Here is a 12,269-nt window from a genome sequence, read left to right as displayed (position 1 = left end):
AAATCTTTTAACCGTAGCTACATTTTTGGTATCATTAATTATCCTTCCTCCTAATTATCGCTGTTATGCTCTCAAAATACTCGGTATCAGTTGGGCCCACAGGGAATTTATCATTACAGTAAATGGCCATGAGTGGACCAATTATCAACACAGAGGCCCGATTCTTTAACCTAAGCTGATAAAAATCTCTCAGATGATATTAAACCGCGTTAAAAACAAGTCCGCCACGGTGAGGCGAACCCAACGCTTTCCTGTTTGAATTAACATGCAAGCGTGGGCGTGAATATTTGAAAGGCTTTTCTATTCAACTGGTGGTGGATGCGTGAAGGTCCAGTCTGGGCTGCCTGTGTCTCTGCCTGTAGCTGTGCGGCTTGGGCTCGGGGCCTAATCCAGCCAAACTCAGGACCAGAGGAGCTAATTAAGCACAAGCTTTTAGTATCCCAACCTCCTGTAGCTGCACAGTGCCAGCCCGCCCCATGCCAGCGCTAAATGGGGTTGTAAATATCTATAGTGGGGCACAGTGTGAAGACAGCACTGGACAGAGGCTGGTAATAGGGGTTGACTGAGCCTGAATGCATATTATAAGGCCAGAATTAGAGCTGGCTAATGAGCGGGGGGTGGGTCAGACGGCGGTGGGAGAGGAAGTGGAGGTAGTACTCGCAGCGCCGTGGAGACTTCAGGTGAAAATTGATGCACTGCAGTCTCGATACGGAGTTTGCTGTAAATCAAAAAACAGCACATCCGTCAGTGAAGTGACACATCCTTTTACCCGTCTGACAGTGTGTTCTCTCTCTGTTTGTGTGCATCCTCCAGAGGGGCAGCCTGACCCAGATCCCCGTGGTGAAGGAGACCAGGGTGGAGTCGGGCCAGTTCCTGCTGCTCTCCGTCCTCTGCATGCTCTTCATCCTGGTGGCGCTGGCAGTGTCCGCCACTTTCTTCTGCGTGCGCCAGCGCTCCCACCTCCGCATGAAGGAGAAGCTGGCCAGCCTGGGGACTGACACCAGTACTGATGCCACCGCAACCTATCAGGTTAGACCAGCCCCCCCCTTTCGCTATGAGCCAATCAGGGGCCGGGACACTTGGCATGAGCTCTGCTATTGGAGGAACACACATTGTGTTCAGAAATGGGAGAGTTTCTGATTGGTTTGTGAGAGTGTTTGTTAATGTTTGAGTTTTCTCTTCTTCCTGCTCTTGTGATGGTTTCTGACTGTTGTGATAAAACCGATTAGCTTTATTTTATTAACTGATTAATTATTCAGTCCACGAATTGAACATCAGAAATCACCTTTTTGTGTTTATTTACCTCACTTTTATGCTCTTTATTTATTGCATTTTTTGCTCCAATAGATATTCGCTCCGTCCATTATTCAGTGCTCGGCCATGCCTGATAAGTGTGTGTGTGTGTGTTGGTGTGTGTGTGTGTGTGTGAGACAGGGGAACAGGCCGCCACTGTGACCTATTCCCTCTGTTCCTCCAGGGCCATGGGCAGCCAGGGCGGTATTGATTTTCAGCGCTGGGGCTCAGCTGTGCCCAGCATGGCACTCAGAACATATTTATCTGCATGTCGCGTTAACATTTTCAATATTTAATCAGGTTTTCACAGGGCTGCGCTGTCTGTCAAAGGCTGATGTTGTAACAGAGGCCACAGAGACGCAAAAAGAAGCAAAAAATAAAGAGTTTTATTTACATTTTTGTTTATTTTAAATATCTTTTGTTATCACGATTCCCTTCTGTGCAAATTCCAGGTTATATATGGCACCTGTTTATTCTTGAGGGATGGGATAACTGCTTTGTCAGGCATTCATGTGGGTGTGCTCTCTATATTTGACGGATGCAGTTGTTGGTGTGCTTTGGGAGAGACATATCGTCAGATGGAAGCACACTTGTTTCCTCTCGGCCTGTTTCATTCTTGTTAGTCGTCTGAAAAAAGGAGAGGAGACTAGTGTAACCGTAATCCCGCAACCAGTGCTCCTCTCTGGGCTCGATGTGTCTCTCCTCTGACCCTCTGCGGTGCTAACTGCATCCCACTGCCCTCGCTCCTGGGAAGATTTCTCAGATCCGCTACAGCACCAGAAGTAGGATGAGTTATGAGGTGGACCTGGATATTGCCCCAAGGCCAAGGCCCAGGGCACCGCTTCATGGCTCTAATCATTAAAGTCTTGACGGCGGGAAAGCTGATCCAAGACCAGGGCTTAGAGGGGGCCTGTGCTCCAGAGGGAAATATCACTATGATAGATCATGAGATAGCATGTGCTTTCACAAGGCATTTTGTCTGGCCTGCCCTGCCCTCGCTGTTATTAATCGAGTATGGAAATGAATTCAGTGGAGATGACTGGCTTCGCCCCCCGAAACCAGACAAATGAGGTTTTACAGATCATGAATTTCACTCAGAAATGTTATGAAGGAAATCTGTTACTGTGTTTTTGTTTGTTTGTTTGTTTGTTTACATGCATAAGGCTGCACAAATCTCGCAAACGGGGCTTTTGTTCTTTGTTATTTCATTTTGTGTATATTAGAGTAGATTATGCCTAGTCCTCAGATTTTTGATGCCCTGTCTCTGCACTGAGGCATGATGGGAGAAAAGCTGAGTCATTGGGAGAAGTGTAATCTTCGGCACAGTGGGTCTTTTAGCAAGTCTCAGAAACCTGGAGATATCAATCAAAATAGAAAATTATACTTTACAATGGTGCCAATGCATTTTTATCTCCGTTGGCTCTCTGTGGTTATACAATTCTCTGTGGTTGTGAATTTACAAGTCTTGTTTGATTGATGGATGGTTGCATATTTACAAATTCAGATTTTTAAAGAGTACAATGAATAGAGTTGCTGTGTTGCCACCAGGTGTAGCACGCTGAATTTATTCTGTGACTCGTGTAGGGTTCCTCGACCATGTATTTTTGACATAATTAGTATAAGCTCCATAATCCATGAGGATAAGCCATTAATCTACAGGCGAGTGAGGACAGATTTAGTCAGCCGAGATACAGGATTTCACAAGGTGCATTTACAGAACTGAACCCCTAACAGCGAGGATAAGCACATAACCTACATAAAACTATTGTTATGTGCATGAAAAGACCATAAATACATGAAACCTTGCAGTGTTTTGAAAAGAAAAATGCATTTTTGATTTATAATTATCTCCTGTAATCCCCCAGGAGCTTTGTCGCCAGCGTATGGCGATCCGGACATCAGAGCGTGTCGAGCGTCCGGAGACCCTGCGCCACTCTCGACTCAACAGCGTCTCGTCCCAGTTCAGCGATGGCCCGGCAGCCAGCCCGTCCACACGCAGCAGCACCTCCTCCTGGTGCGAAGAGCCAGTGCCGTCCAACATGGACATCTCCACCGGTCACATGATACTGGTAAGGAACTTACTCTGACTCCAGAAACGTTGTGAGTAATGACTCCTGTGGTGGGAAAAGTGGTTAGGGAGGAGAATAGATGGAAGTAGGCTGATGTATGGTTTGATGTCAGGTCCTCTGAGACTTTTTGCGGTTCTTAGCATCTGATTGCTACAACTAAACAACCACAACATGTCATGTCCCACTGACTGTGCACTTAACCTGTCAGGGTGGGTTTAGTGTAGCCTTGTTTGAGAAGCTCCAGTGCTTTTTGTTAGAAAACATTAGGCCATAGATCGACATCAGTGATTAACATCTAGGGACACTTGAAATGAATTGATGAAAATATCCAAAATGTTCACTGAGAAACAGTTGGCTAAAAGTATTGTTAATCGTATAAACAGAATAGTTGGTTTAAAGTAATGAATAAACTATTGAAATAGCTTAGTTAGCTAAAAGGTAGGCTATGGTTAAGCACTTGAAATAGTTAGCTTAAAGTAATCAAACGGTTGGCTAAAAGTTGCTTAGTTGATGAAATAGCTAAATGTAATACATATAGAGTGAAAATAGCTTAAGTAATATTATTAAGGCATCAAAGTTTGAAGTAGTTGGCTAAAAGTCATGGCTAAATATTTTGCTAAAAAGCTGAATGTAATGGATATAGCCAAAAGTCATGGCTATATAATAGATGAATACTTGAAACGGTTAGCTTAAAGTAATGAATAGATGGTTGAAACAGTTAGCTAAAAGTCATGGCTAAACATTTAGCTACATAGCTAAATGTCATGGCTAAAGAGGTAGCTAAATGTTATGGTTATACTTTTAAAACAAATTAGCCAAATGTAGTCGATAAAGGGTTAAAATAGTACGCTAAAAGTTAAACAACGCTAAAAACGGCAAACAATTAAAATAGTTAGCTATATTTAATGAACAAAGAGTTGAAATAGTACGCTAAAAGTCATGGCTATATAGCTGAAATAATTAACTTAATGTAACCGATAAACACTTGAAACAGTTAGCTTAAAGTTATTTATAGATGGTTGTATCAGTTAGCTAGGAGTAAGCTAAATAGTACTTTAAATAAATAGTACTTTGAATAGCTAGCCTAAATATTATGGATATACAGTAGGCTACAGTTGAAATTGAAGTAAGCTAACTTATATGCATAAATGGTTGAAAAGCTAGCTAAAAATGATTGCTAAACAGTTAGCTAAATGTAACGAATAGGCTAACATGTGGAATAGAAGGCTAAACTAGGCTAATGTGTAAATGGTGTAAATGTCGTAAATGTCTTCTGCTCTCCTAAGTGGTGTAACCTAGCACAAATGCAAACAATATAACCTAAGCATGGACAAAAAAGATGTTTTGGGGTGTTTTTTGGGGATACATCCGACAGAGATATACAGGGACAGGCTATTCATGTGAGCATACATTACAGTGTGTGCTTTTAAACCTCCCTGTGTCTATGAATATGCGAGGCCCTGTGCTGAAAGCCAACAGCTTGATTTCTCTCTGTTTATCTGTTGGGATGTGTCTCTTTTTCATCCCTCTCTCACCTCACCCCCTCAGAACGCTGTTATCTGTGTTTTTGTTTTTTTCATCACTCTTCCCGCTGTTTTCTCCCTCTTACTTTATCTTGGCTCTGATGTCTCGGTTTTTTCTCTCTTCCAACTTTTTTTCCTTCCCTTCACTGTGTCATTTTCTCTCTTTATCATCCCGTCCTGCTTCTCTCCCCACTGTCATTTTCCATCTTTTACCCCCTCCATCTCTTCTCGCTGCTGCAGCAAAATAAGGCAGACATTGTTTTGCGTGATGGGAGCTGCTCAAAACTGAAATATCATTACCCGTTTGATTGCCATTTGGATGTTTTAGAAAATTTCGCTAGGTTTTTATTTTGCTCGAGAAAAAAAAAAAAGCTTTTGCTTGCCAACGCCTCTACAAACACACAATGGATTGTTTTAATTTTGCACAACTTTCGCTTCATTCATTTGAGACAAGCTTGATAAAAGAGATGGATAGATGCCTTGCAGTGTTTCCATTAATGGAGAGAGCATTCATCACACTGCATGTCTAGCTTTTATATTGGGAGGCTATAATGAATGAGAGTGAATCTGAGTAATGCCTCGTATTGGTGGTAATAGATGGGTTTTGTTGCACTCGTCAAGGCTTGTTTGTGAAGCCCCTTTTGAAAACATTGACAATAGAAAAGCATTTAGCCCTGCGATAACAAAAGAGGCAGTGTGAATCATTTCTAGGAGCTGTTATTATTAGGCCCGGTTTCTTCACAACAGCAGCGCAGGCTTTGCAAAGTAGAAAGGTAAAACACTCGGGGACCTTTACTTCTTTTTTTCATGCCATGATTGACATGGAGATGTCCTATAGGGGTTCTTCTTTAAAATTCCACCGCCATCTCACATGAAACCATGTGTGAGATTGCCTTGTTATCACTGATCTCAGACCTATATTTTCCCATCTCTGCACTCCTCTCCTCTCATCTCCCCTCTCTCGCTCTTTGGAGCTCACACCGTGTGGAGAAGGATGATGAATACCCGGCTTTCCAAAGCACATTTTGCTGGGCGTCTTTTTTTTTTTTTTTTTTTTTGGAGGCCCGATCACCTCACACACACACACATGCAGTACAAACACACACACACATGCAACCACTACGCTACCGATGCCAGTCAGGATAAATGAACTACGATGTTGCGCCCCACTGTTCTGCCCACCTCGAGACTTAAAAAGTCTTGCATAACGACTTCCAACTCCAAAACTGAAATTGGATGCCTCTGTGTGCTGAGTCATCTGCTGTGGGTTTTTTTCTCACAGCTACGACACACCTCTGCTATCATTTGCCTTTTTCAGCTGCGGTATTGTGCCACAACCATGCAAACATTACCTGCTGGGTGATTAAAGGGGCACTATGTAGTTTTTTGGAGAAGAAATTCAAACTTGTGATTTTTATATTTACAATATTAATGAGAACAAGCTGTTCTCAGAGGAAGATAAGGTCCCCAGAACACTGTTTGAAGCTAGAAAGGTGGCAGGGTCCGCCACATATAAACATTGTGTTGTCCTTTAAGGTCAGTTTGTTTTATTGAGAAGGAAGTTTATTTATTTTCTTTAGACATAAGAAGATCTTTCTCTTCTGATTGACATTTCTTTCCAGATGTTGCCTGGGAGATGACCAGATGTGCTTATTGTTGCAGTGCTCGGTCCGTTCAGCACCATGGACAGCACTTTAAACTTGTTTTTTTACCTCACGAGCGTGTTAAACACAAAGAAAAGCATCCACTGTCCAGAAATAGGGTGAGCATGTTGATACAGTCGCTGTTGCTGCAGTGCTGGCTTAATCACCTCTCTACTGAAAAAGAAAAAAAAAAAAAAATCAATAATTATGTAGCTTGGGGCTCTTTTTCATCATATTGAGTAGTTATTTTTCTTTTTCTTTTTAATGAAATGATGAATTATTTCCTCAAAATGAACTCAGGCAAAGGAAAATTGCCACTGATTCATACAACACGTCCTGCCCTCAGTGGCTTTTAATCACCATTTTGAATTTAGTCTATGAGCAATTCAGATCCCATTTGTTATTTTCATTTTTAGCTATTATTAGTAGCACAAAAAACATACATATTAATACCTTTATTTTCCACCTCTCACCGCTGTTTATCATATCATAAAGCTCCCCGTACAAACTGTTACCGGTATTGTTCGTTTTAATTTGACAGCGGAGCCTGACAGTAATGTGTTACCTGTTGTGTCTGGCTCCCCTGGTCGTCCCTTCATCCTGATTTCACCCGGCACCCTCTGCTGCCGAGGAGACTGCTTAGGAAGGATTAGACATTGTTTCCCTGACACCCAGGCCTCCCATCCCAACCCTCTGATTGGCAGACATAATCCCCCCATTCACTAAACCTTCGTTACCCTGTCTCTGGAATATGCCATGGTCCACTGCCTCCCCCTAGGAGCAGGAGGGCTTGATAAGGGCCTGCTGGCTGCATTGCATTAAGCAGCGAAAATATGAATTTGGAAATGCAATCGATTCAGGGCATCGTTTGAATAGAATGGGATGCAATTCAGAGTGGATTTATCAAGTACATGGAGATGTAATATTGGTAGGGGAGGTGGGATGCTGTCAGGCTGGCAAGCAGAGAGTACTTGTACAGGGTGACAAGAGCATAGTGGTGACAGGCTCTGTCAAGTGGCCATAATGGCATGCTGTCATTTTCCTGGGAAGACAGCACTGTGTGTGTTTGCGTGGGCGCTGCACAACAGCACACATGCAAATATACGTGCGTTGCCTGCTATTAGAATTGACATTAACTAAATCCCTCTCTCTTTTTTTTGTGTGTGTAATTGCATTTTATGTATGCATAAAATTAAAAGCTCAAACAGGGATGGTTCAAAGTCTAACAGCAGAAATCTACAGTAACGTTTCAGAAATATCACTTTGTGTCATTAATGGGTTCAGGCAGAACACTTTGTGCTGTTGTGTTCTCTCATTATGCAGCTGCATTAATCACAAGAGTTGCCTCTTTTTTTTTGTTCTCAGTGTGGCTTTTAAGACCTGAGTGGCACCTTTGGCACCTCATCTACAATAAACTTTGATTTTCCATTGTCTGCAGGATTTGTAATGTTCTCATAAGTCACCTAATATCTTCTGCATGCATGCAGGAGATGTCTGAATTCATGAGCCATCAAAGGGTAATTGCCTATTATGTGCCGGACAAGCTTATTTGTGATTATCATCGAGGTAGGACTTGTATATATTCTGCAAAGGTTTGGATTTCTCTTTTGACGGACAGGATTGAACGAGTCGGATGTAACAATGGAGTGTCACCTCTCTCTCCCTCTCCGCTCAGCCTACCTATACTGCCTTTAATGTGGGATAAAAACCCAGCACATCTGGGTATCAGTTTCATTGTATTAGCCAGCTGATCCCTGACATCAGTTTATGAGTCTGTAATCTTCCGCCTCACACAATAGCGGACTAAACCATTTAACCCCACTGGGAGGGGAGCCATGATACAGGAACGAAACACAACGATATACGCTAAAAAAAGGCCGTCTTGCCAGCTACAGCCTCTAAGCTCCTAAGACTTGCCCTGGTTTGGGAGAATACACACTCACACATACACACATAGGCCTCTTCCCCTCCCCCTTCCCTTTTTCCATCTTTGTCTCTCTAGCGAATTCAATTTTGTCTTCTCCAAGCGACGGCTTAAATGCAGACAATCTTATCAGTGGCTGTGCAAGCAGTGAGGGACGTGATTGAAACACCCCTGAAGTATTTCCAATGCAGACAAACCTTTCAGGAGTCTTAATTGTGTGTGTGATTTTTTTCTTTATTTTTTTTTCTTCTTCCTCTCTCAGTCAAACACACATGCACAAACACACAAAGACGCAAACATTAGGACACCTTCCCCACCTAGATCTTCAGCAGCCTCCTCCTCCTCCTCCTCACCCTGTTGTTACGCTTTACAGCAGCTTGGGATAATAATGCTCCGTGACACCTGATCGTGGCTTTAATGGAGCGATGCTGTTGTCAAGGGTTTAGTGTTTTGCTCCAGTTTGTTCATTGGTTAGCTCATGGTGAAGAAAATACAATGACAAAATAACAATTGGTTCAAATTTCTTGTTGAATTAATCCAAAGGTGCTGCAGAAAACATCCTTTTTACAGCCAAATTATGAGATAAATTCAACTGGATTTTGCCTGGGGTCTGGCTTATTGTGTGAAAATGGATGGTGTCTGTTTTCCTCTAGTCATACATGGAGGACCACTTGAAGAACAAGAACCGTCTGGAGCGTGAGTGGGAGGCCCTGTGCTCCTACCAGGCAGAGCCCAGCGCCAGCGCTGTGGGACGGGGCGAGCAGAACTCCAAGAGGAACCGCTCAGATGCCGTGGTCGTATGTGAGTGCATTCAAAAGTCCATTGGATTTTTAATTGTTTTTAGCCATGAGAGTCTTCTTATCATTTACAAGGTTGGAGCAGTGCACCAATGCAAATCAACTTGCTTAGAAACTTCTCATGGATGAAATCCACCAAAGACAAAGGGCCTGTTATTAGCTAACGATATAATTATGTGGGGTTACAAATTACCTGTTTTGGACCAGAATGTCCACTGCATTGGAGCAAAGATGCTGGTATGTCAGAGTTTCGAGCGATATTAGCTCCATTTTGCTCTTTATTTGATTTAGATTAGTTTACATTTCAATGAACTCCAGCCAAATCTGCATTAGATAGTGTTACGTTTGCCAATATTGCCATATTTCTTACCTTCAGATGCTTTTCTCTTGTAAAGCTGAAGCATCCAAACATTAAAGCATATATTTGACCATCTTGTTTTTCTATAGTAAGCATTCAAGGGTTAGGTTGGATTGAACAAACATACCCATAGTTGCTGGACAGCTGGAAACATTTAAAAAGGCTGCTGGAGATAGAGTATTTATTCAAACACAGAATTTAGCTTTAGCATTAGCTAACACTAGCTAGCTACAGCTAAAAAATAATCACCTAATGAAAGTCTTCCTTCCAGCTAACACAATCTGAGGATGCTGGCTTTTCACTCCTGTTTGAAATGTAGACCCATAGTTTCAAAGATAGCAACAGTAACGTAAAGGGGCGGGGCTTAGCAATTCAAGTCAGTGATGTCACATAGTTTCAGGCACCAATCAGGATGTAGCAACATTTGAATCAGAATGTGATGACAGTTGATGAAGTCCTGATGAAGACGAGTTTTTAACTCTTAAACTCATATTTAGTATCATAAATGATCAATGAAAGTTTTTTTTATCTCTTGATTTTTGCTTTTTTCAGTCATGAATATAAGAAAAAGATTTCAGAGGCTTTAACTTAAAGCAAATGCGTTTAAGGAGACTACTTGAGTGGGCGGAAGTTCATAGGAAACGGCTTATGTGAATCTTGCAACAGTTTCACTCGTTAAAGAAAAGGAGGGTTTTAAGACTTCTTAAGATGAAATGTTTTATTATTATTTCACTTGGAACATTCCTTATTGAAGGTGGAGCAATTCAAGACTTCAGAATAGTTTGAGTGTGTCTGCGAGTGTGAGGGTGTATGATGAAAGTCTGGTGAAATTGCCCTGCAGCCTTTTTCACTTTCATATTCCTGCTTTGCTGCTGAAAAAACTCTGTTGTTATTGTGTGAGGATAGGAAAAATAACATTGGGAAAACAATGTTGATGAATTATGCATCTCCATTACAGACGATCATTCCAGGATCACCTTGAAAGCGGAGAATAACCACTGCAATTCAGATTACATCAATGCAAGTCCAATAGTGAGTATTGTTTATTCATTATAGCTCTACGTTGTGGCTAATACCTGTCGTCGCTGAAGCCTTTTTCTTCACCGGGAGCACCTGTTGGGGTTTTTACTTTGAGATAAAAAAGAAGTTTCAAAGGACTTGTCATTGATTCAAGTGCACTGATCTTTATTTTAAACTTTGTTCTCCATGCTGGGGAGCCTCAGTGGACTTGTGCGTCTTGCTGATTCACACTGCTACTTTCACTGCTTTTCAAAATGGCCGCTCCCTGGAGAAACCCCCCCCTTTTTTTCATCAGCACTAAAAAGAATTATACATTATTTTTGACTAAACAAACGTATCCCGCCATAAATCCAGACAGACCTCAGTGTCGGAGAGGGTTAAGGCTTTTTCTTTTTTTTTTTTTGTCTTTTTTTAGTATTTTTCCCCAAAAAAACATTGCCAGTCATGATTTCCCCCGAGGCTGCCTGAAAAGGGATTCCATCAAAGGGAACAGGAAACTATGCATTTCAAATACAGTGCCAAAATTTCTGAGGAGATAGATGAGGGGGGTACACACAGCTGCACTAAAAGCCTATTACTCTTCAGAAACAAACAATGGAGACTTTTAGATGCTCTATTTATTCCTCCATTTTCTCTAATGGCATATTCATAGCGTTCTTTTAGCTTATTTAAACAGTGCTGTAGTGCGACATTTGCCATCGTATAGAATAATATTATAATAAACATAATCAATCAGGGGGAGACGTTAGCGGAAAAGCAGAATGGTGCATTCGAAAAAAAGGGGATAAATAAAGTTACCCAATACTGTTTTGGTGCAAAAGCATCCAGAAACACAAAACGGATGTTGAAGATGGGTGAAGTAATGGCGGATGCAGTGGCGTGTGAATGAAAGGACAGTAATTACACCACAAAAGGGACCCCTGGCTGAGCCCAGCAAAACTGTGATAATTATGTCTGTCAATGCGGCTTCTTCCTCCTCATTAGCTTCAGGGGCAGTGGCCTACGAGTAAATAATCTGTCGCTTCTTTCTGGGAATCCGGGGGTCACAGAGGCAGAGGGAAGGAGCTCCCTGCAAAGCAGTTGGTGACATGCACACAGGGGAGAAGCTTGGGATAATGGTTAATGCTTGACCACAGATGATGCAAGCGCTCCCAGATGTGCGGCATCATTAGCATGGGGAGGAATGTGGCACAAAATGTGGTCAAAGCCTGGCTGTCTTTGTCTTGCCTGGCCCTTTTTTTTTTTTTTTTTGCAAAGTCAAACGCTGCGTGTCTTTTTTCTATTTCCCACCTGTTCTACACGCTTTTGTCTTCAAACTATCTGGGATGAGCTCAAGCCGGCGTTCAGCTTCCAAGCTCCCCTATCTTTCATAAACACAGGATCAAGGCGCTACAGCGAGGTGTTGAAAGTTGAGACGCTTCTCCAGGAGCAGATATTTGTGCGAGCTATTTTAGCACGAGCTATTTTACTTCAAACCAAAGAGCACTTCCTTGCCTTTTTTGTTGTAGTCTATCTTCTTTCCACAATGGTGAGGGGAGGACAGCTGAAATGCAGGACTGCTCTTTCATGTTTGTGCTTTAGTATTCATGCAGGGATGTCAACACACAGCTACAGCATGTCTGTGTCCTTGAGATTGGCTAAA

The 12,269-nt window shown here is 42.1% G+C and overlaps 1 protein-coding gene across 1 annotated transcript in view; it reads left to right on the top strand.

Moving 5' to 3' along the window:
- ptprn2 (protein tyrosine phosphatase receptor type N2) overlaps positions 1-12,269 on the top strand; it is a 128,159-nt gene that overhangs the window by 96,143 nt on the left and 19,747 nt on the right. The window contains exons 12-15 of the mRNA XM_084339797.1: positions 814-1,029; positions 3,159-3,362; positions 9,106-9,253; positions 10,566-10,639. Of these exons, the coding sequence (XP_084195923.1) occupies positions 814-1,029; positions 3,159-3,362; positions 9,106-9,253; positions 10,566-10,639 (642 nt within the window). The remainder of the gene's footprint in view (positions 1-813; positions 1,030-3,158; positions 3,363-9,105; positions 9,254-10,565; positions 10,640-12,269) is intronic.

Source organism: Pagrus pagrus, assembly GCF_965226575.1.
Source record: "Pagrus pagrus genome assembly, chromosome: 20".
NCBI classification, from domain to species: domain Eukaryota; kingdom Metazoa; phylum Chordata; class Actinopteri; order Spariformes; family Sparidae; genus Pagrus; species Pagrus pagrus.
This window is presented reverse-complemented; position numbering and strand designations above follow the sequence as displayed.